Source organism: Oculina patagonica, chromosome 5 (assembly GCF_052425735.1).
Source record: "Oculina patagonica isolate OP01 chromosome 5, crgOcupat, whole genome shotgun sequence".
Classification (NCBI taxonomy): domain Eukaryota; kingdom Metazoa; phylum Cnidaria; class Anthozoa; order Scleractinia; family Oculinidae; genus Oculina; species Oculina patagonica.
In genome coordinates this window covers 30,669,571-30,693,581 of record NC_135762.1, presented here as the reverse complement: position 1 = coordinate 30,693,581, position 24,011 = coordinate 30,669,571, and the positions used below count along the sequence as shown (strand labels likewise).

Sequence of the window (24,011 nt, the reverse complement as noted above, 5' to 3'; positions counted from 1 at the left end):
CAGCACTTCCGGTTTCGAAATTTTGAGGGGAATTCTGACAAATTTGGAGGGTATTTTCATATTGTAAGAATGGATTAAAAGGAATTATGACTAATAATTAAAAAATATCCTATTTATTGCAAACAAAGTTCCTTAAAATGGGACAAAACCACTCAAAATTTCGCCGACAAAGGCAGCCATCTTGAAAATGGTGCAATACTCAATTTTTTCTTCATGTAAGGTGACATGAAAACTTTTATCGTCCCCAGTCCCTTCCTGCTCCACGTGCAAGATGGCAGCCGTGAGGTTATCTCGTTTCGCTGTTCCTGGTCAATTTTTTCCGAGTTTTGGAATTTTTCGTTTAACTTGCCGTATAAATCGCTATTTCACAACTTCAAGTTTTAGATCTTCAGCTAATTACATAGGTGAGAAAGGACTGAATGAAGTTGTTAGCGATTTTTCTGAACATGATCGTCACAAATTACGTAAGGAAGACTTCAATCATCAAGGGTGTGCAAAGACATCAGTGCATCGACACGATATTCCTTCTTCTGAAGATCTAAACTTATACGAATACGTCAAGAAACTGGAAAGAACTTATGCACGTGGAAAAGGTAATATTTTTAAAAGCTGGTCGAGCCTTTTAACCAAGCATCTAAAAAATAGCAAGTTGAACGTTTCTGCTGGCTTGAAACCCGAATCACCACGGATTCTTGGACTGACAGCAAATCTTCTTGAAGAAAGGTTGATTTTCTTGGCTCAGATAGGAATCACAGGAAGAGATGCATTGATAATAGCTCTGGAATTTCCAGCGATTCTCTCATGGGATTCAGCCAGCTTTACTGAGATGCTGAAAGTCCTCAACGATTTGAACTGTGATATTGTAAAATTGATGTGTAGAACACCTTATGTCTTTGGTCTTGAGCACAGCAGAGCGATTGAAAACATCCACAAACTTGAAACCGCAGGCTTGCCAAAGGACACAATTGGAAAGCTTGTTTCAGAGAATCCCCTAATTCTCAGCTTTCCATTTAGAGATGATTCCTTGGAGATAATTGCACTTTTAATGGAGTCTCATAATGACGCCCAGTCAAATGGTATTGATGAAAAAGAAGATGAGAAGGCAGTTCTCAGCTTGCTCCTTCAGTCATTAGAAAAATTTAAAGAACAAGTCAGTTCGAGAGATAATTTTAAACAAGTGGTTGGTTTTCTTCACGAAATGCAAGTGTCCCCGCTTATCATTGCTGCCAAGAATCCCATGTTCTTTAATATTGACATCAACACGTTAATCAGTGCAGTGGAGTTTTTCAGAAGCAAACCTCTTCTACTGGAAATGGAAGTTATACAACACCTTCTCATTGCAAGAACTGAGTTCTTTGTAAAATTTGATATTAAAGCTATGACAAATAGGGTTCAATTAATTTACGACATTGTCCAAAGTCCAACAGTGCTGTATAATCTAGCGCAAACAAGATTTCTGTTCGACAATGACAATGCAGCGATAGAGGATGTCATCCACTGGTTTCAAAGTAAATGTGTTGACGACAAAGAGATTGCAAACCTGGTGACTTCCAAGAACTTCTTTTCTCTTGACAAAAGAGAACTGACTGAGAGACTTGAATATCTATTGTCAGTGAATGGCGTGAACATGGAAGATGTTAGGAAAAACCCTGCATGCCTTTTAAAACCACTGGCTCATCTGAAGGCGAGAGTAGAGTTCTTGAAAGCTAAGAAACCAGATGTTTTGAATGAAAGCAACCTTTGTCGCATTATGACTTACAGGGATGAACACTTTGCTACCGAGATTTGTGCATCAACATTGTTTCAGTTCACTCAGTTTGCACAATCACTAATCAAACATGAAGTGTAACTGAAAGGCCTGTAATGACAACTCAGTGCCAGTGGCAGTTCTGAGGGCTTGGGCCCCTCCTTGTTTTTGGTAAAAGACATTTTAAAAAATACCCCACCAAAAAGTTTTTGGTTGTACACACACACAAAGAAGGGCCCGCCCACCATAGTTCCAGGTCTGATTCCCCCAGTGGGTGCTGATGTCTGGTGTACTGGGCCCAGCAGAAGAAGGTACACCCTCAAAAAGGGACAGGGTTTGGCACCAAAAAACCTAAAACAACGCTGTTAGTTATCTAGATGAAGATGTTATTGCGGTTTTTAGTGATATGCGAACTCTGAAATTGAATCCTCAGCCCACTGTTTGTACTTTATGCTGCCATCAATCATCTTAGCGGACGCCTCGGAAAACAAAAGTTCACTTCAATCGGGTCAAAAGGTTACGTCTGTCAGTTTTGATTGGTTGATTTTGATCCATTTTGTCTGTTTCTGTTTTTCATGGTTCGTTGGCTGTTGCCATAATTATGATTGACGGCAGCCAAACACGCAAATTTAGTTGGATTTTGAATTTCAGAGTTTGCATTTCAGTGAAAACTGCAATAAGCCAGCATCATCTACTGTTTGTTTGAGATGAAGGAATTCAAACCAATCATCCTTAGTGCCCCTTTTATCTCAAGGAGGGAACTCCCAAGAGAGGGTGATGCTGTTATCTCAATCAAGGGTGTTAATTACAGATTTTGGTCTCACTGTGCTCGGTCTGGTTTAGGGTTTCACAGGAAAAACTAAAAAAAAATGCTCACACTGTGTTGGTTGTCTACACCAATCAGGCAAGAAAAATATCTTGAAAAAAAAAACCTGAGCCGTGCCCAGATTGTTCCTTTTAATGGGCTCAATTTAAATTTCCTGATGAGCATCCCTGTCCTTTTCATATGGGACCCCTCTCGGGGTAGAGGTGAAAATGAGTTTAAACCACACCTTTAAAACAACAGTCTGGTATACATCCTCGGAGACCCAGGGGCAGTTAGTGGGGGCGAAAGAAACGCAAAACTGCGGGCAAAAATAGCGCGAAACTGCGCGCAAAAAAATTAGCATAATTATATACAACTTTTTATATATGCCAATTATATATGCCAATTGCCCGCAGTTTCGCGTTTCTTTCGCCCCCACTAACTGCCCCTGGGTCTTCGAGGATGTCTGGTATAGTACTGGTTTCACTAAAAGCAGGTATCCACTTCACAGTTAATGAAAAAAGCAAGGCTGATGTCTGATGATGTCAATGCAATTGTTTTGAAAGGCACTGGCTGTCTTTAGGGTTTCACAAATAATGTCAGAAGCTTTAATAAACTATCATCTGTGGGCTGCTTCACTTTACATGTATATGTTTTGAATAAAAACTCAAATCGATCAGCCTTTGTACTTGATTTTGGGAGGAAAAGGATAAAATTTAACAGTCTAATAACATTTTGTTGGAAATTAATGGAAATTATGGCACGCATTTCTCGTATCTGTTATAATTTGCCATTGTTTTCTAATAAGTTACTCTTGGGGTTGCCTTGAGATTGCTACATTGGGATCTGCATGTACAGTCAACTCCCGATAACTCAAACCTTCATGGGAAATTGAAAAAGGTTCGAGTTCTCAAGAGTTCATACGATTTACTTCTCAGCAAATCTATTAATTACCATCAAAGGTTGGATTTTAAAAAATTAGTATCAACCTCCACAAACAAACTGAACATCTGTAGCATGTCAGATCGAGAAGCATGGCACAGTTCGTGTTTTGAGGGGCATTTCGGGGGCGACTCTGACTGGTGTAAATTTTTATTTCAAAATAAACTCAGTGTTTGGACTACACAACACTGTTTGTTTTGACTTGTCATGTATTGACACACATGGTGCGATTTATGGAGGGTAAAATTATATAGACCTGAAGGGAAACGAAAATTGGTTCAAGTTAGCGGGAGGTTCGAGTTATCAAGGGTTCGAGTGACCGAGGGTAAAATTACAGTCAATGTATGACGGAAATCCAGGTGAAATCGATTTTGGTTCAACTTAGTGCACGGTTCAAGTTAGCAAGGGTTCGAGTTATCGGGAGTCAACTGTACTAACATTGGTCACATTTTACCAAGTGCTGTCAGACTTAATTTTTGGTTTATAATAAAGGCCATTCCAAATAATAACTGCTAAAGGATTATAATCCATCAGGTGTGATCGTCTTGGCGGATTGATATTTCGGCAACCTATAAAAACTTCTTCAGAATTTAACTTGTTTGGCTTGACCTTGAAATTAACTTCCACTCTGGTTGACCAACAACAGTCCTTTCCAGGACAAGACTGACCTGAACAATCGCAATAACTCGACAAACCACTGATAGTCCTGGGTTCAAATCATTTACTATGAAGGATTATTTTTGACTGACATCCTACACAAAAAATCAAGGCGTGTTCAGTTTCACAAGTTTATTTCAGATTTATACAACAAACTCGTATGGGATTGGCTCCAAGGTTTCAGGAGTGTTTCTCTTTGTGCGCACAAAGTGTGAAAGACGTGGTACAGTTGGCTGCAACAAATAAAGAAAAAAATGGATATTTAATACAAGTGCCATAATATAACATCACTTTGTCAGCTTTAGGCAAGAGGTTTAAATTAAACATTTCCTACTTTGCCAAAATTATTAATTTATGCCCTTTCTGTTGGCATTCTTTAGATTATACCCATAATTTTAGTGGCAGGTAGGTTATGTGATCCTCAGTTGCTAAATACCAGTCAAATTACCTTTCTTTTACAGTCCACTTTCACTCCACCCTTTTCTTTAGCCTCCTTCTTCTTCAGTTCATTTTCCTTCACACGCCTAAATAACAAAACATTCATTGTCGTTATGAAAAACATGTTCTTTAAAAACAAGTAAATGTTTCTGTGCCAGTTAAAAGAGAAAACTGATGTTAATTAATTTAAGAAGACTTTCTTGTATCTGTTATCAACGTGGCTTTGAAAATGGAGCAGAAGGCCCGTGTCAGTTGGTTTTCTGTAGACTTCCGTTTTTAGTGTGTTGTCGTTTCTCGTGATTAGTGTGCCGAGGAATGGAATAGAGCCCTCATGTTCAAGTTCCATGGTAAAAGACAAACTAGGATGGGCACCGTTAAGTACTTGTAAGAAATCTAAAGCCGCTCCATTTTCAAAGCCACGTTGATAACAGATACAAGAAAGGCCTGGTAAACACAATGGTTGATCGGACGCACCGTTTATCCTCCACCAAAGAAGCCTTCACGAAAGAGTGCAACAAGTTACGCACCATGTTTTCAAAACTACACTACCCGAACGTATTAGTCGATTCCACAATACGCAAGTTCAGGCAAGAAACTAATACAGAACCGCACGCCGCAGCCCCATCAGAGCCATCTGTCTACATTTCATTGCCTTTTAAAGATCAACGATCAGCTAATCGCGTCCGCAAAGAAATTCATTCTCTGGGATCCAAGATCAACATCGATGTCAAACCCGTCTTTACCAGCAGAAAACTGTCACAGATTTTGTGCATAAAGGAAAACAAGCCCCGGATCGTGAACACACAATGCGTTGTTTACTTGTTTCAATGTGATTTGTGCGATGCAAATTATGTCGGGTTTACTGCCCGACACCTACATCAACGCATTAGTGAGCACCGTTATTCTGCGATCGGTAGACACCTTGAGGCACAACATGGCAGCAAAGGAGCAAAGATTAATCACCTTTTCAAAGTGTTAAAGAAATGCAGAAGCAAGTTTGACTGCCTCATATATGAAATGCTGTTCATCAGGGACATTAATCCTTCCCCGAACACCCAGAGTGACTCTATCCGCGCCAAATTATTTACTTGACACTTCCCTATTTTTAATTAGAACTTTTAGTTTTTCCATTGTTTTACTTTACGTATTATGCCCATAGGACACACAACTATTTTTATTGTTTCACGTTATATATATTCTTATTTTAACTATCACTTCTTTTGACTTGATAATGGCGTAGAGCAGCGCCGAAACGTCGTCTACTTTTTTAAAGTTTTTAAAATTTAAAAATGAATTTTAACAATATTTTAGCGTTTAATTTCATTATAAAATCATTTTCTAAATCTCTGCTGTTACGATTATTATTATTATTATTATTATTATTATTATTATTATTATTATTTATGACTTGAAACAGTTGAATAGGTAAAGACTAGGCCAAAACACTGTAAATCACACATTTTGCAGGAATGGAATTAAGTAGTCACAACTTTTTACAGTGTCCTGTAGTCAAAAGCACTGAATTTTATAAGGATAGAAGTACATGTAATTGGCAGAGTTACCATGATTATCCTTTTCTTCAGAACAATTTCTAATGTTCAGATCTTTTTCCTTACCTCAAAAAGTCATCTCGGCATTTGGAGTGTTTGATGTGTTCAACGCGTACATTTATTCTTTTAGGTAAGATTTTCCCCCTGACAAAAAAGAAACAAAGCATTACTTTCCGACCAGAAACCTAAAACCATACTGGTGTTTTACTACTATTTACAGCCTTTTCCACAACAAGGTATACCAACATGCCTCTAGCAACTGTCATCACATCTTTACAACCTATCACATTCTAACAAAACTTGTCACAAGCCAGAGATCTAACCCTACCTTGCCCTTGACAGCTAAACAGGATTTAGCTTCTAACATTAGCAATCTTTACAGTCCAAGGGCCCCTTCTGATGAAAATAGGGGTCCTGTAAGAACTTTAGGGAGACAAAGTTATTTGCAGTCCTTGATGGATGTTGAAAGAAACTTTTTTGTTTTCTCAGCCTTAAAGCATAGTCAAATTTTAACTCTTGCAAAGGTGGTCCTTCTGCCGAAATTACCATCAGTGTGTCCAACGTCTCTGGTAGAAACCTTTTTCTCCGACAGTTTTCAGGTTGATTTGAAGGCTAAAACCCCTTTCACCAGGGCTGCAATTAATTTTCTTTCACTTGAAAGGACGTATGTCCTACTAATAAAGACACCATCTTGGTCGTACAAAACCAAATTTCGGTCGGAAATCACCAAAAACAAATGGTTGAATTTTATTCATTGTTGCTGTAAATGAATTACAATCGAAAAAAATTGTCCGGACATCATGTCCGACCACACTTAGGATTTCATTGGACATGAGCAAATTTTGGTCGGCCAATGTCCAATGACCGACTGTTATTTGCAGCCCTGCCTTTCACAGTCCATCATCTTGTACTCTTTCTTCAAGCCTTGGCACTTTGGAATTTCAAACTTTATGTCACTATTCACTTTTAAACTCTACATGCATGTACAATTTTATTTGATTGTTTTGACAAAATGTTGACCTACTTCACTTGTTTGTTCACCACAACTCCAACAGCACTCTTGGTGACATTAAAAATGCGACCAGTTTTGCCGTGATAAACTTTGTGAGGCATTCCCTTGTGGACGGCACCATTTACCTTGACAGAAAAAAACATTGTATAAAAAACGCTTAAAGAACTAAATTTTAAAAAGCTTTTCAATGTGCTCTGGGTATGATTTTTGGAGGGTAATGAGATTGGGAGTCCTCAAAAATTACCCTAAAATTGGTTATAATTAATCAATCTGGTCTGATAAGATGTTTTCTGAGAAAATAGTCCACTAGTCAAATAATCATTTGAACAACCTGCACCATTTTTTTATGAAAAAAATAATCTGGCTTGCTTGCTATTTGTCAAAACTAGCACAAACCAAGACCCCCACTGCACATATATAAACAACCCACTTTAAAGGACACATCTTATACTTAGAAACAGAAATAGGTGTCAATTGCACCTGAAAGAAATAGACCCTTCCACGGTTTCTTTGCCACCTTGGTTGGGGGCAAACACGGGAAAATTTACAGTAAATGTATTGAATTATAAACTCAAGATACCGGGTAAACGAGTTTATTGATCAAATTTGGGGAATGTAGTCTCGCAAGGAAAGCCGCAAATGTTTTTTCATTTTTACATACATTTGTCTGAAATCCGAACTGCCATTTGCGTGGAAAAATGAAAGCATTTGTATGAAAAACTAAAAATCGATTTCTCGCCTCCCAGCATAGCTGTGTCCTCCAAATTTCATCAATAAAATTGTTTACTAGGTTTCTTTACCTTGTAATTTATAGGAATTGCAGAATGTTAATTTACTTTTTGTTGTTGGGCATCGAACCCCTCGCTTTTCTCATACATTTACTGTAAATTTTGCCATGTTTGCCCCCCAACCAAGATGGTGGCAGAAACCGTGGAAGGGTCTATTGCTATGAGAAAGCCAGTTTAGAATGTTCCTGGCACATGGTAGTCTCCAGCAACTAAAAAAAAGAAAGTACATTTTTCTTGTGAATTATTACAATTATTTTCTTTTTTACATTACATTGTAAATACCTTGATATCCACAATATCCCCAACTTTGTAGTTTTTAAAGTACGTTGAAAGATGGATGACACCTAAATTATAAAAAATGGATTTAATTCTGCAAGATCAATATACATTTACTGTTAAAGAAATAACATTCAAGAATAATATCTTACAATAATATCTTATTTTTGAATTTTTATCTGCTGTTATTTGACAAGTTGCACAAAATGTTGCACTGTATAAATACCCTATGCAACAGATAGATGTTAATACTGGATGAAGTGTTGCAGTAATAATTACTGCAACTGCAGAATTAAGTTCTTTCTGCAACAATTATTGTTGCAAAAAAGAACTTAATTCTTATTTGTGCACTCGATTCTCATTTGTGCAGCATTCTCTGCAAAGAAAACACTGCAAACCATGTTCACTTCGGTGACTGTTTAACTGGTGAAATTTCTGTGCAGGTTGATTCTTTATTGTCATCTGTTTTAAAGAGGCTGGCTCTTCTTGAAGACACTAGTTAATACCATTAAATTCTCGCATAAAAATAATATAAATTGATTTAAATTCATCAATTCTATCGACTAAGATTTCACAGCGTTTTTAACAATTTAATCACCGGTCAGGCATTTAATACTAAAAACGTACAAGTGCCACTATAATTCACAATTTTCTCTGCAATTTAATTTAGTTGATCTTAACTTTTAAGCTAATATGCACTGCCAAAAAACACTGTCACAAAATTATGGAGGCTTGTTTTCTAGATCATATAATATGCTCCAGTCGGGGAGATTCAAAAACTGAATTTAACTTCGACATTTAGACTGTAAAATGATAGATAAAGCTAATTACAGAATACAACTTTCGCGGAATGTATATTTTTACTTTGTAAACTTAAGCTTACCACGTTTCCTAAAATCCCGAGAGAACATGTAGCGCGTTCCGCGCCGAACTCCAGTTGTATTTACCATTTTGATGGTCCTCTGTAATTTAAAATTGTCTTTATTCAAAATCAAAGGCAATGGAATCGTAAAAACACTCAAAATTTGGACATTTTTGGACTTACCTTCCAACCACGTGAACAAAGATGGTGGAAAGCGAGAAAAGAGGACGAAGCGAGGCTAGTAGCCCATAATGCAACACGCGCACTGCTCTGATTACCAGTCTTCCGCGCCAAACTCGCCCGATGATTCAGACGCAAAATGAGCGAAATAAAAGGAAAACTCACATCCCATCCCCTGGAACTGAGGATGTTAAAAATTTATTGACTCCGTGGAAATTCCAAACGCTTTTCCATTATTAGTTTTCTCTCTGGAGATATACATGACCATCTCTAAAGTATAACTTTCTCCTGGGGTGCCAAGAGAATTGTTTATTTATATAGTATTTTAATACTTCTCATAAAAACTACTAAATAAAAGTAAATAAATATATACATAAGCAAATATTGTAAAATGAAAACCCAAAGAACACCTTGGCACCACACTAAAGGGAGAACCCTAAAATATATTTTTAAAAAAATTCTACATATTGTTGTAAAAGGGCTGTGAAACAGCCAGTAGTCCATTTACTAGCCAGTAGTGCAGGGTCATTTTGGACAGAAGCTTATTCTGTTTTGGATGAATGACCATGAATGAGTGCTGAACATTCCATCACTGAAGTGTTTTAAGGGTTGGGGCGAGTGGAAAAACGGTGACTGAATAATTTCAAGTGCTCACCCATGACTACTCTGTCTAGTGATCTGGCCTTTTAGCAAAAGCAAGGTTAAGGTTGTCTTTGTTCAGTTGTGGAACAACTGATATTCACATAATCTACACTGCTATCATGCTATCTTGCTTCTAAACTCTATCTTCACAAGATGAATAAATTATTAATCACTTTCAAATAACACCTTAATAAAAATTCATGGAGCTGAAAAGTGATGGATGATCCTTGTTCAAGTTTCTCTCAGATATTGAACTCATGCATCTTTTAATTGTTCATTTTTCCAGATCACATTTTACAGTAAAGCTTTGTTTTCTCAGTCTGTTCTTTACTAAGATAAAAAACTACAGGTCCATACTTTACAGTGCAGTTCATGAACTCCACTGTTTTAGGCAAAAAGAGCTCAAAGCATACAGTCTGAAACTCATTTCTTTATTTTGTCAATTCGCTTTGTTTGTTGAGCCTGTTGTTGAAGTGTACAATTCAGAACCTGCAGTAGGAATGTTTAACAAAAAAAGCCATGTTTGCAATACAGATAAAAGGGCTGGCACTGCAAAATAGTTCAGCCCAATTCATTTTCTCAAATTTGGGCACAGATACAATGAAAATAGCAAATTTGAGTTACGATGCAGGCTTATTAAAACAACACCAGACTGTCTGCCAAACATTATGAGTCACAATACAGGATAACAAAACACAGAAGATGCTCATGTCATGTTTTTAGCTTTACTAGGAACAGGGATATGCTTCCTGTTCAACAGATAGATTCTCGATTGTCAAAGACAACTATGGAGTCTATCCGGCTATGGAGATTTAAGATGTTCATCAATAGCCAAAATATGTTGATTGCATTTGTACTCTGTGTTACTCAAGCAGCTTCTGCATTCAGTTCTTTTGATTGTTCTTTGCTGTCGTATTTTTCCATCATAGCTTGCTTTTTTTGCTGTTCTCGAAGCCACTGCCTGTAATCACTGACATTCTTGATGCTTTCACCATAATAGTCATCTTCAAACTTGCTGTATGACGAAGCTCTTCTAGCTGCCACTCTCTCCAAGAAATCTGCTTCACGCTATAAAACAGAAATAAATGACGTTTGCACATATTTTAATAGTTGCCACTGTCTTGAGGGAAGCATCAGCCATGTTTTTGAAAAATCTAACTTAAAACAAAGGCATGATGGATGAATGCATGCATGCACACACGCAATCATGCATGAATGAATAAATGAATTAATTGACCATTCAAAACCAGAACGCTGCAATACTAAAACCAGGAACGCCAGAATACTTAAACCCGGAACGTGTAAAATATATCGTGTTACCCTTATATATCATGTTACCCTTACAAATATAAATAGCTAACCGAAGTACATTGTAGGCTAACCGAGGTGAATAGTAGGCTTACTATTTACTCTGGTTAGCCTACACTACAGGGTTGGAAACTAAAATTTCGGAGCACTCGCCATCCGGGCGAGTGACCTTCAAATTGCACTCGCCCAGATCAATTTTCACTTGCCCAGTCTTCTTCCATTAAAAAAGAAAAATTTAGGCCCCCTCCCCCTACGAATAATAAAATATACAACTTCAATTTTTAATCACTGCTCACTGTGCACTTTGGTGGTCGATCGCAAAACAGACTGCAATCTATTTCTTCAGTGAAAAATTGCCAAATATAGACCTTACTCCACAATACAAACACGCGCACACTTACTTCAAAAGTTGAAACACAGTTTTATTTGATACGTATTTCCAAATTCTTGTTGTTTGCAAGCGAAAGTGTACAGGAAAAGAGGCGAGAAATGGCCATCTTGCTGCGTTTCGCGGCTCGGTGGATGAATCAGTGAATTTTTGACCAGAGGTATTACTTTGTACAAGTAGGTCAGTCATGTAACATGCACCAAACGGAAGCCATTTTTGTCTGTTTACGAACGCGAACACAGCTTTGTTTGAGATTTCAAAATGTTGGTAAGCTATCGGCTTGTGGACAGCGTAGATTATTTTAAAGTGGGAAGTAAAAGTTTCGCTTATTTTGAATACTATATTCTGGATATGAAAATCGTACTCGCCAAACCGGGCGAGTGATCCGTGATTTATACTCGCCCGACAGTTTTCACACTCGCCTGGGCGAGCGGGCGAGCGCTAATTTCCAACCCTGCACTATTCACCACGGTTAGCCTACTATGTACTTTGGTTGGCCTTTTTACTACCGTGGCCAAGAAGGGTCACTTCCGACTTCTGTTCTGAGTTGTTTTTATGTATAGTTAGTTTGGTTTTCATGTACCTAAAATCCTTCAAATGTTCATCGCAAGTGATGTTCAGTCGGAAGTGACCCTTCTCCGCCACGGTAGTTTACGGTTAGCTCTTAATATTTGTAAGGGTTACACATATATTTTATACGTTCCGGGTTTTAGTATTCCGGCGTTCTGGCTTTTAGCACTAGCCAGAATTTTCTACTTACAATATAACCAACATGTTGTCAAGTAAAACAGGTGCATGATGATAATTAAAAAAAAAAACATACATCAGGGGATATTTATGTTCTAGTGACACCACCAAATCCCAACTCAAAATAGTTCGGCAATCAATAACAAGAATAATTTTATTATTGATATCTCAAGTACTGGGCCCAGTTGTTCAAAGGGTGGATAGCGCTATCCACCAGATAAATCACTAGCCAGCAGATTAGTGTTGGCAAAACAAACTATCCTATCCACTGGACAGTGTTTTATCGGGTGGATAGCGCTATCCATCCTTTTAACAACCAGGGCCAAGCGTCCAGCAAGAAGGGTTTTTATGTTGACATTATTGTTCATACCTCTTGCATTTTTGATGCTATATCTTTGTTCCATATCTTCCAAAGAGATTTAAAAGCAGCAGTTCCAGCCGCAAACCCAACTCCTGCACTCGCCACTCCACACAAGCCACAGAATATTATGGGATCCATTCCCCTGAAAACAACAATAACAGTAGCAAGATAAACTTATAACAAAGTATTTCTGTTGAGTTGAAGAGGAGACACAAAAAGACAACTCTCATTAACCTTCCAAGTTTTTTTTTTTTTTCCTTAGTGGCCATTTGGCCACCGATTGCTCCAGTTTGGTCACCGGTGTAATATTTTTGTCGCTAAATTAAGCTCACACCTTCAATCCTTCTTCTCAAATTTAGTTGCCTGGCTGGTGACTTTGGTTCTAATTTAGCCACCACCTCCAAAATTTTAGTTGCCATGGCGACTAAAATGGTCTTAACTTGGAGGATTGCTCATACAAGAAATGTTGTCCTTATGGTTAGCATATTGTGATTATTGTAAACATGCCAACTTTTTCAAAGTCAAAGGCATGAGATTCTGTCAGGATTTTCAAAGACAACCTGGCCATATCTGCAGTTATACAAAGATTTTTAAGGACATTTTGAACATTTCTGAAGACAGTTTTGACATTTCTGGGTCCCAGTCCCAGAATTTGTTTTGTCAATCACAGCCTTATCACAAGCACTTTTCCCTTCTAAAATAAAAGAATTGGGGGAGACCATCATTTGCATGTAATCTTCTTTTCTTGCATTGCTTTATGTTTACATACTTTTAGAAAAAGGTGTGAGAAACTGATCTATAGGTGTGAAAAGGCGAGATCAGAGTTTTAACCTGCAGTCATAAGAGTTTGTAGGTGCCCTATATTATAGACATTTAGGTCTGGGTCTAAAGGTTTCAGTCTGGTAAGGGTCCAACCCACTCACCCTCCCCTCCCCCCACCCCCTCTGTAACAAAAAAATATGATTACCATCGAAACATCAAGTTCCATGACATGACATGTGACACAATTGTTGTGAAGTCACAAAGTTTGGTATTTTTCTTAGCAGAGAAAAAGTTATATGGGTTCAAATTATGCCCCCCCCCCCCTGAACCGTCCCCCACCATGCCATCCCCCCTCCCCCTTTGGCACCAGTCCCCAAGTCTGAAAAGCCACCGCATAGTAGTAATCTAGCAACCGGAATAGAATGAACACTGCCAGAATGTAACGGGATACCTAAAGCAGAGGTTCACATATAAGAAGCCCTTATTTTTTGGCAAACTTACAATATCGGCTCGATCTGTTCCGGCGTGGCATCAAACATATTTGGAAACATGTAAGCACTGACCACCGACGATGTAAGTAGCGCTGTCATACCAATTGGCAGACCTGCCAGCCTTTGTCTTGTACGTAACTTTCTTCTTAGCTTCTGAAACTCCTCGAATGACATTTGGAATCTTTTCGGCGCGACCTTCTGGCCACTGAAGAGCGGACTTCTTGAAACGGTAGGAGAGCTTTCGTTTGCAACATCAGATCCACTCGGAGTCGCGCTATCAGAAAATGGACGATGCAAAATTGCCATGCATGGAATACTTGATTTGATTCCAGTGCGGAGTACCACAAGGGTTCTTTTCGTTGTGGTATATCCACTAAAAAAGTTGCGTAAATTTCTTGCCGCACCGGCCGCCATCTTTAAAATCAGGAATTACCCAAAATGCACTACTTTCTTGAATGCAAAACTGCTGACCATACTCGCAGGCTCTACTCATTTCCAGATTTCCTCATTTCCAGCTGATTCTCCAGACGAAGGTCTCAACGATTTGTGTGATTTATCGTTCGATTTTCCAGAAAAATTAAAGAAATATGGTCCGGTGGCTGCCATTAGAATCAAATCCAGATGTAAGTTGCATGTTAAACTTGTCTGTTGTTAAAGTTGAATTTTGTATAATTAATTTGTTTAGCGCCTCAATGCAATATATTTCTCGATTTTGTCTTGTACATTGCTGATCGATTCCTGTCATTGAATTACTGCAAAGGTTATGAACAAGGTTAGTGTATTCTACACTTAAATTGCTATCATGTTAAGCTCAACTTTTGTAGAAACCTTTCTTGGGCGTGAAAAAATCTGGATTTTGTCTAGTAATGCTGAGTAATGGTAAAAAAACTGAAGGGTTTTTTGGTGGTTTTAGTTATTATTTCAGTTTCCTTAAGTATATATTAGTCACACCTTAGAATTATTTTAATGTGCTTGTGGTCGGCATTTGGGTCTAAATACATTTAATGGTCATTCGTTATAATTTTATTGAATGATGTGACATAATACATAATATAGGGTTGACACTTTTGTAGACTTCCCCAAAGTTTATACCACTGATAGTACTCTAATTTAGCTTATGCCTCTCTGGGGAGTGGCCTAAGAACTAGATTAAATTTATGAAATTTTTTGGAAGCACCCTCTCCCCTTCTTCCATTTTCTCACCATTGCTTTCCCATTGCTTCCCCATTGCCAGTCAGTCCCAACCCTCCAAGTCAAGACCATTTAAGTCGCCATGGCGACTAACATTTTGAAGCTGGCAAAAACTTGTAAATTGGAACCAAAGTCGCCAGCCTGGTGACTATAATTGAGAAGAAGGATTGAGCTTACCGTATTCACTTGAATAAGCGCCGCGGCGCTTATTAAATTTTTTGCGCCTCAAGTGCGGCGCTTATTCGATGGCGGCGCTTATTTGAGGGCGGCGCTTATTTAAAATTTGGACGCCACAAAGAATCTAATCTTTTACAATAACTAAAAAAGGGGTTTTTGATTGTCCTGGCAAAGTTCGCAGCCTTCACAACATTTACAGAACAACGTATTGTAAGAATGTTTGATAGAAGAACTAATGAGCGAGCGGTAAAACAATCACTTTGAACTGCAAAACTTCACTTTTGATGAAAATGAAATTTCCACGTTTCTTTTAGAGTTGCGGTTTACGGAATTCCCCAAATAAGCGCCGCATCGGGACTGCGGCGCTTATTCGGGGGCGGCGCTTATTAACTATTTTGTCCCAAATGCGGCGCTTATTCGAGGGTGGCGCTTATTCGAGTAAATACGGTAATTTAGCGACTAAAATTTTTCATTGGTGACCAAACTTGAGTAGTCCGTGGCCAAATTAATGGCCACTAAGGAAAAAAATAAACTTGGAGGGTTGAGTCCATATTAACTTTGTACTATCCTGTACCTTAATTGTTGTCACTTATATTCTCTGTTTACTCACCATAAATATACACTGAAATAACACTGCTTCAAACATAGAATTACATTTTCAAATTATTTGAGACGAGAAAATGTTTTAAGTTGTTTGCAAATTTTAAAAACACATGGAATTAGACATGTAGGACTGCATTAACTGGGTTATTTTGTTTATGTTTCATTACAGTTTATAACAAGTCTTGGTTTGAAGCCAAGTTGGAGTTTTGTAGATGTGTATGGCCTTGATCCTGAACTCCTAGCCATGGTGCCGCAGCCGACATGTGCTCTTCTACTTCTTTTCCCAACAAGTGACAAGGTTGACTTAATAAAACTTTTGTTCAGTAGTCAGTATTTTGGAGGCAACCCAAGGGGTTCAAGGAACAATTAACGTTTTGGGAACATAGGATTAAGAGGAAAATAAAACTTGAAAAAAGGGGAACAAATTTTTATGGTACAGGGAGCAACAAAACCAATGATCGGATACTTTTAGGGAACATGGAAACACAAGGATAATTTTGTAATGAAAAAATGAGTAATTTATCTGTTACAAATATTAATAGGAAATGCAGCAATTAGTGGAGGGGGACAAGGGGGCAAGAGCCCGGAAGAAAAGGGGCGGGAAGCAGGAGAAGGGAGGGCGGGAACCAGAATAATAATGTTAAGGTGGTGGGAACCGGGAGAAAAAGAGCAAAATTTCACAACATTTTTTAATATTCTGCAACTAATGGATATGGGACAAAGAGGAGAAAACTGCCATGGAAAGGGGCAGGAGGCGGGAGTAAAAGGTACAGTAGCCAGATGGTTCAGATGGATGGTTGGATGCTTTGAAAGAACCAACACTGAATTTCATATGAAACAGTTTGCTAATTCCAGGCGCATGTAAATATTATTAGAATTTCAAATGTGACAATTTTTTTTTAAGTTATGTGTGCTTATTCTTTCAACAGTACCATGAATACAAGAAAGAACAAGAAGAAAAGGTTAAGGAAAAAGGCCAGGTACACAACAAATATCAACTTGTTCTTGTACTCTTGGTAGGCAAGAAACAAAACAGTCATCAAAGTAATATTAGAACCTTTGCAGAACACAGTCACATGACCTTGTTAATCATAAAAATAGGGGCTTGTGCAGAATGATTGTCAGAAATGAAAAGAGCATGATAAATTAGTAAGGTCAATTTTGAGAGTGCTCAATACTTACGCATCATATTTTATAGTGGTTTGAAAGTTTAAAAAATTTAAAGGATTTGTATGGAAATGGATGGCAAGTCTTGCCATCCAGCATACAAATCCTTTAAGGTCATTGCCCTGAAAAAGAACTGAACATAGATTTTCAACCAAACTTTGCCTACCTGTTGATTAACTCAAGGGGACTTAAACTTTAAAACAAAGTAGTGGCTGGGTCCCCATATTCATTTAGGAGCATGAGGACCTTGTATATACCACATAACTCCTTAAAGAGTTCAACCAAACTTTGCCTACTTGTTGATTAACTCAAGGGGACTTAAACTTTAAAACAAAATAGTGGCTGGGTCCCCGTATTCGTTTAGGAGCATGAGGACCTTGTATATACCACATTTTGACGTCATCTGTGATCTATAACTGAACAGACGCACGGCAAAATTGAATCTATTTGTTAAGTAGACCATGGAAAAATGTGGTCGATTTGTTAAGTGCAATGCCTAACAGGGAAATGACCTTAAATTTTTCAAACTTTCAATCCAACTATAAAATATCATGCTTAAGCACCAGCAGTCTCAAAATTGCAGGCAACTTGTAACTAATTTCATTATGCTCTTTCCATTTCTGGCCACCATTTTGCACTACCACATAATTATTTTGACTATGTATGATTGACAAATTCATGTGACCCTGTTCTGCAAAGGGCCTATTAAAACATGAAACTGATGCAAAATAAAACTGATGCAAAATGAAACTACAAAAGCAGTGATACAAGAGGTTGCATGTGGTGCGATTACCTTATTACATGAAATTTTTTGCGACACGTTAATTTCACGATTTTGAGGTGTGCATATTTACTGACACTTTAATTTTGCGATTTTGCGAAAATTTTATAATTTGAATCACTTTAATTTGGGGGTTTTGAGTAAGAAACAATTAACATTTCTTTGGCATTATCATGAATGAAATTAAATGACTTCATTAAAGGAACAATAACGTCAAAATTAACAAAAACGCAAGGGCCGGACTTAATCTCGGCAATAGCAACAAGAGAGCAGTTCTCACAATGTCTACAAGTAGGTCATGCTTGTACGAACATGAGTTATTTTCGCGTCATGTTATGTTTGCGACACTTATTGTTCCCGTCACTTTAATTTTGCGATTGTTTTGGAATCGCAAAATTCGTGAAATTAACGTGTCGTAAAAAATTCATGTAATAAGATAATTCCTTTGAGCACATGGTTGCTCTGCAACGTGGTGGGGGAGGGGTCAATTTATCAATCAAAAAGTATCTGAATCAAGTGAATTTTTGGAGGCTATGCATCAAACATTTAGATAGAACTGTACACCATATATAAGCTACTTTTATATTGTTACTTTTTATTAGGAGGTGAGCCCCAATGTGTACTTCATGAAGCAAACAATAGGGAATGCCTGTGGAACAGTAGCCATGATACACTCCATTGCTAACAACACAGATGTACTAGAGTTTGGTAAGACAATAATCAGAGTACAGCTTTAGCCAGAGAATACAAACATCTTTCGTTATTAGCACTCATTTTTTGATTTGTAGAAGTCTTTATATACTGGTGATGTAGATGATCTTACTTCATATATTGGCCGTTCCGAGGTTGCGCAGGGAACTAGGATGAGTTTTAACTTTTAATCAATCAATAAACTGACACCACCACATGTAAGACCATGGTAAGATTGGTCATTTAACCAAGTTTGGTGCTTTTAAGTCTAACAGAGGCCAATTACACCGCTTCTTATTAAACCGTGAACACTTAAAATATGTCTGGAATGTTCTTTGTCTTTTAACCAATCACATGCGAGAACTTCAGACCGCAGAAACCACATGGGTTTCCATCGGTCACGGAACAATATTTGGTTCTCGTTTCGCTCCAATTTACAAGTAAACACACTAATTGTAATTACTTCCTTTTTGAGAACATTCACTGCTCCACTGAAGAATAGGTTTGAGTGATTTTTTTATAGAAAAAATTGAAAAACCGATGCGCCCGACGCTACGATTTGCCCCAGTTGCCGCCAATTTTCAAAAATTGTAACGAATTTGTATCTGCAGTTACCGTTCGCCTGATGGCATGTTACAATTTGTACTGAGATAAGCTTGCATTTTCCGGTTTTTATCTCACCCCAACTATTGTAGCAGACCTAAACACTGATAGAAGGAAGGTTTGTTTCTTCGATAACAGCGAAACGATAGCGGGAAAGAAAAGCGAAAATCAAACGATTGAGCGATTGAGGTGTTTACTTTGCACCAATCACGCCAATATTTTGAATAATTTTCGTCTGGAGCCTTTGCAGTTTGCAGTCTTACGATCACGGAACCTCTAATTGCCTAAGGGTTGAAATCGTTTGCCGAAATAAATCGAATCCCTTGTTCTACCGAAAAGATTTACAATCAGTAACGAAAACTCCACAATTTTGTATTTTATATTCGGTTTATCGTGTTTACATCTTATGTCTAGACATGTCTACAACATACTGCATGCACTGAACCATGTCGTATATCGTCGCTAGAGAAACCGTCCTTTTTTTCTTTCAAAAATCCCTGAAACCATGTTCTGGATGTGGCCCTCGATACGAAAGAATAGCAGTTCTTTAAATTCTTAAAAAAGACAGAGCGTGTATCCTGAAACAAAATAAGAACTAAAGTTGCTCCGTGACCGATGGAAACCCATTTACTGTTTGTGGTTTCTGCGGTCTGAAGTTCTCGCATGTGATTGGCTAAACACAAACATTCCAGACATATTTTTTAGTGTTCACGCTTTTATAAGAAGGAGTGTAAGTTAGGGGCCTTGAAACATGGTTCACAATCCATACAAATGTCTCTTATTTTGATACTGCGTTCCCCAAAACCATGCAAACTCGTAATTTTTTTAATGATTTCTGTGAAACATAATTTTTAAAAATGAGCAAACATGGTGTTTTCATCTCAGCTTCTTCCAAACAGTACGTCCATGTGGCAGGATTTTAAAGTTGTCACAAAACTGATTCTAAGTTTTAAGAGTTTCTTAGGTTTTGGGGGATGCTATCTAAGAATTAGAGACATTTGTATGCGATTTTGAACCATGTTTCAAGGTCCATAACTCAAGGCTGTGCTCTAAGAAAAATTACAAGGAGTCCAAAGGTTCCAAACTATGAGATCTAGGGTGCCCTGCATAGAGCTTATATGAAAGAAATAAGATTATCTGGTCGCCCAAAGACAAAAGTTAGTCGCCTGAGGCACCCGGGCACCCTTAGGGCACAGCCCTGTAACTTGGTCTCTGTTTAACTTCATGGCATCAAACTTGGTCAAATACGACCAATCTCGACATGAACTTTCATGTGGTGATGTCAGTTCATTGATTGGTTAAAAGTTGAAACTCTCCCCAGTTCCCTGCACAACCTCGGAATGGCCAATGAAAGGGACAGGGATGCTCGTCATTTCACTTAGGAGTGTAAATTACTGAGTTTTTGGTGTACTGCTCAGAACAGAATGTCAAAATTTGTAGCTGACAAGGTCTTGTTATTTCATGTAAAGAAATGAAAAAAAAAATGCTGTCATTCTTGATGGTGGTCTAAATCGATCAGACATGAACAGCACACCCAGATTGGTCTCCTTTAGGGTTTTAATTCAAATTTTTCACTTTGAGCATTCCTGTTTCTTTTATGTGGGAGTCCTCTCCAGCACATGGATCTCTGTAAATGCTAATAAAACAAAAGTATAGATTGAACAAGAAGATCATGAAATGGGTGGGGTACTATATTTAACAAGACATTCTAGCACATGGACAACAATATAAATTTTGAATTACGCAAGATGTTCTTGCTGCTATCAATTCTTTGATTTAAAAGTTTATTCTTTTTTTAAACAGATGAGAAAGGTTTTCTCAAGAACTTTATAGACTCCACCAGATCATTATCACCAGACGAAAAAGGAGAAAAACTGGAAAATGATGAGGTTAATATTAGTAACATTGTCTCTGCTGTAAGAAAAGAAACTTGCTTTCTTGTTTGCAAATGTACGTGCACTGGTCGCACACACATGTAAGCAAGTGTGTATCCATTTGCATTTTAATAATCAACAAGCATTCTTTTTCTTTATAGAATATCAGTGGTGTGCATGAAGCTTGTGCCCAAGAGGGTCAGACTGAGGTTAGAAAAACAAACCAGCAAATGTTTTCTCCACTACTAACAGTTTTTATTCCAGATAAAATACTTTGTTGTTCTAATTAATGAAAAAGTTGTTACTTTTGTCAAATTCTCAAGAAATTAAAAATATAAAATATAAAGCTAAACAAAAATCTAATAACTAACTGATTAGGACATGCATCAGAAGTGACTTTGTCAGGGTTATAAGTGAACTCAGTACAATTTACAGTTGAAGTAATGTAAAAGGTAACGTAAAGTAACGGTTATTTCAGTTGGTAGAGGGAATATCTAAAGATTGGAAAATTCAATTCCCTATCTCCAAATATTTGAAGTGGTAAAAGAACAAATTATGTTTAATCAAAAAGGAAATTCCCCCAAGAAAAATAAAATTTGTCTTTTGATGTTTGCGTTTATAGACACCTTCTGCCGAGGAGCATGTTGATCTGCACTTTGTTTCTATTGTGCACAAAGATGGATGTTTATATGAATTAGGTCAGTATATAAACTCAACTTTTTCATGCCATTTATCTCGACATTTTTCACAGTATAGGATTAGCTCATAACATTAGAACCTTTATCTGAGAGGCTGTGTTGCTACTGAAATCCTGAGGTGAAGCCAAAAGAGTAATGACTTTCAAGACTCATACTATCCACTGGGCTAAAAGCCTTTTATTCAAATATTGCTTCAAATAATTTTAAAATTTATTAATCAGGGGAAAAAACTTCACAGTTTTCAAAGTAAAGTTTAATTCATGCCAATGTAGTAACTAATTAACAATAAAACACTCAGTTAACTAATCTTAAAAGACATTATTCGGGTATATTGGGGTTTACAGTTGTGTACATGTGATCTGAATTCTGTGCTGGGATTGGTTTGCACCCTCATGAATAGTAAATGAATTTTACAATTTAAGTTATTACTCTGAACATCTTCTGTGAATCTTATTCGTGTAATGTTGCTATGCAGATGGAAGGAAGTCATGCCCTATAAATCATGGAAAAACATCAAAGGATACATTTTTAAAGGCAAGTATACAGCTAACAAGTTAATGTCACTCAATTGATGTCAAGTTTTGCATGCAAATGTTGAAAGAATATGCTGGGATAAGGATTCACTGCCCTGTGACAGGTGGATTTCTCTTCACCCTTCACCTGTCCCCTGGCGCCAAGTTGGCGCATAGGGCCTCTTACTGGTGGTAAAGTAACTGATTTTTAAACATTCTAGATCTGTGCACGCATTGTAGTCCTATATTAATAAAGATGATCATTTTAGCTCTTTCCACGCATTGCGGTCCTATGATCGTTGAACCAATCGATACCGGATAATGTGTTGTTGATGTGTGGCCAATACAATGACTTACTACACAGCTAAGGTATTCAGAGGGCCAATAACTAAAATCGGCCAAACTAATATTTTCATTAAAAAAGTAAAGTCTGCTTTGGGCCAGGTCGCACATATTGTTAGAGCTTATCCTACCTTCTATACAGCCAAATTTTATATTTGTGTCGCAGGAAACCCAAAAATAACAGTCCATTTTCATTAAAAATTGCTATATTAGAGCACTGAAACTGTTAACGAGCATCTTTAGCTGCAGATGGCTCGGATGGAAACGGATTGCAATTTGAAAACTTTAGGCAAACGTTTTCAAATTGTTTACGCGCGTCTTAAAATATCGATATTTATAGCTGTAGCTTGTTTTTCCATCTGCAAATTAAGGTTATATATTCCTTTAGATGTTCAAAGGTAGTGTTTATTTAGGGTAACAGTTAAGACCAAAAATCTTCTAAATCCCCGTGACATAGTCCGTTTAAGCGTTTAAGCAACTGAGAGTATTTCTACTCCCTCCTGGATGGGATGCTAGTCCATCGTAGGGTTGACCCCCAGCATTAAAGAGCCCGGCTCTTTCGCGATTCTTTTCCGCATTCAGTGATCAAAGGAAACTACAAGAAAATAAAGGGCTGTAAATGGCCTACCTCTCGGTTAGCTTATGAACTGCGATGGACTTGCCCACCAACCAATCCTTAGGCTACAGTAGCTTCTTCGTGAAACATGCGCCAGAATGTTGGACCTTTTTTAAAGTTCTGCAAAGGCTTTACAAAGCAAAGAGGTAACTACATTTGCTTCTTGCCTGTAACATGTGTCCTTATTTTTAGGATGCAGCTGAAGTGTGCAAGGAATACATGAAAAGGGATCCTACAGCACTCAACTTCACAGTAGTTGCGCTGTCCAGTGCTCAGTGAGTTGTGTAGACTCACATCATTGCAAAAAATACAGATTTGTTTTCTAACGATAGTAAAAATAAATTATGAACATATTGTTTTCTAGTTGTCATTGCTCACTAAAAGTGCAAACTAATTAGTAAAAAACACGAACAAAATTTTGTTTAAAATGAAGTGAAGTAAAAACAATCAAAAAACAATTATTTGTGTGAAATTATTCCTAGTTTAGAGTACGAGTAGTACTTCATTTTTCTCAGGGTAAGTTTTGTGGGCGTGTACGCGGACTCGCGAGGAAATTACCTCACGCGTGGAGACGCGACACGCGAGGGCGTAATTTTTTTCAATTTTTTTTTGCCCTCACGGAGCGCGTGATATGACATGTGATATTCACGCACAGCGGGTCTAAGTTTTAAGTACTATCCTGAAGGCTTAAGGCCGTTCCCTCTCCCCCCGCCCCTTTTTTCTCCGTGTACCGTCGTCCGATAGACCGAAATATTCGGGTTTTCCAAAAAATTGTGATATTAGAAACATCAAAGACTTGCT

At 37.7% G+C, this 24,011-nt stretch overlaps 4 protein-coding genes across 4 annotated transcripts; 2 read left to right on the top strand and 2 right to left on the bottom strand.

Moving 5' to 3' along the window:
- The first annotated feature begins 271 nt into the window (after positions 1 to 271).
- On the top strand, positions 272 to 3,680 carry LOC144654386 (uncharacterized). The gene has a single exon (XM_078514527.1). The coding sequence runs from the start codon at positions 272 to 274 to the stop codon at positions 1,847 to 1,849; it is 1,578 nt and encodes a 525-aa protein (XP_078370653.1). The 3' UTR covers positions 1,850 to 3,680.
- A 588-nt stretch (positions 3,681 to 4,268) lies between these two features.
- Positions 4,269 to 9,331, bottom strand: LOC144654449 (large ribosomal subunit protein eL21-like). The gene is made up of 7 exons (XM_078514605.1): positions 9,261 to 9,331; positions 9,099 to 9,177; positions 8,222 to 8,283; positions 7,164 to 7,276; positions 6,206 to 6,283; positions 4,600 to 4,675; positions 4,269 to 4,384 (listed from the first exon to the last, which is right to left on the bottom strand). The coding sequence occupies exons 2-7, from the start codon at positions 9,163 to 9,165 to the stop codon at positions 4,295 to 4,297; spliced, it is 486 nt and encodes a 161-aa protein (XP_078370731.1). The 5' UTR covers positions 9,166 to 9,177; positions 9,261 to 9,331; the 3' UTR covers positions 4,269 to 4,294.
- A 1,130-nt stretch (positions 9,332 to 10,461) lies between these two features.
- On the bottom strand, positions 10,462 to 14,395 carry LOC144654421 (uncharacterized). Its single transcript, XM_078514571.1, has 3 exons — positions 13,967 to 14,395; positions 12,713 to 12,845; positions 10,462 to 10,967 (listed from the first exon to the last, which is right to left on the bottom strand). The coding sequence occupies exons 1-3, from the start codon at positions 14,368 to 14,370 to the stop codon at positions 10,767 to 10,769; spliced, it is 738 nt and encodes a 245-aa protein (XP_078370697.1). The 5' UTR covers positions 14,371 to 14,395; the 3' UTR covers positions 10,462 to 10,766.
- A 55-nt stretch (positions 14,396 to 14,450) lies between these two features.
- LOC144654427 (ubiquitin carboxyl-terminal hydrolase isozyme L3-like) lies at positions 14,451 to 23,566 on the top strand. The gene is made up of 9 exons (XM_078514578.1): positions 14,451 to 14,728; positions 16,097 to 16,225; positions 16,857 to 16,907; positions 18,478 to 18,583; positions 20,972 to 21,057; positions 21,204 to 21,251; positions 21,665 to 21,740; positions 22,216 to 22,274; positions 23,403 to 23,566. The coding sequence occupies exons 1-9, from the start codon at positions 14,720 to 14,722 to the stop codon at positions 23,487 to 23,489; spliced, it is 651 nt and encodes a 216-aa protein (XP_078370704.1). The 5' UTR covers positions 14,451 to 14,719; the 3' UTR covers positions 23,490 to 23,566.
- Positions 23,567 to 24,011: the final 445 nt, after the last annotated feature.

Excerpts from the sequence above, each read along its gene's own strand:
- LOC144654449 (XM_078514605.1), bottom strand. The coding sequence starts at position 9,165 with ATGGTAAATACAACTGGAGTTCGGCGCGGAACGCGCTACATGTTCTCT. Across the intron at positions 8,284-9,098 it reads TCGGGATTTTAGGAAACGTG|GTGTCATCCATCTTTCAACG; the intron begins GTAAGCTTAAGT and ends TTTATAATTTAG. Across the intron at positions 4,676-6,205 it reads TGCCGAGATGACTTTTTGAG|GCGTGTGAAGGAAAATGAAC; the intron begins GTAAGGAAAAAG and ends TTTGTTATTTAG.
- LOC144654386 (XM_078514527.1), top strand. The coding sequence starts at position 272 with ATGGCAGCCGTGAGGTTATCTCGTTTCGCTGTTCCTGGTCAATTTTTT.
- LOC144654421 (XM_078514571.1), bottom strand. The coding sequence starts at position 14,370 with ATGGCGGCCGGTGCGGCAAGAAATTTACGCAACTTTTTTAGTGGATAT. Across the intron at positions 12,846-13,966 it reads GAACAGATCGAGCCGATATT|GGGAATGGATCCCATAATAT; the intron begins GTAAGTTTGCCA and ends TGTTGTTTTCAG. Across the intron at positions 10,968-12,712 it reads TAGCATCAAAAATGCAAGAG|CGTGAAGCAGATTTCTTGGA; the intron begins GTATGAACAATA and ends TCTGTTTTATAG.
- LOC144654427 (XM_078514578.1), top strand. Across the intron at positions 16,226-16,856 it reads TTTTCCCAACAAGTGACAAG|TACCATGAATACAAGAAAGA; the intron begins GTTGACTTAATA and ends TTCTTTCAACAG. Across the intron at positions 21,058-21,203 it reads AAAAACTGGAAAATGATGAG|AATATCAGTGGTGTGCATGA; the intron begins GTTAATATTAGT and ends TTTTCTTTATAG.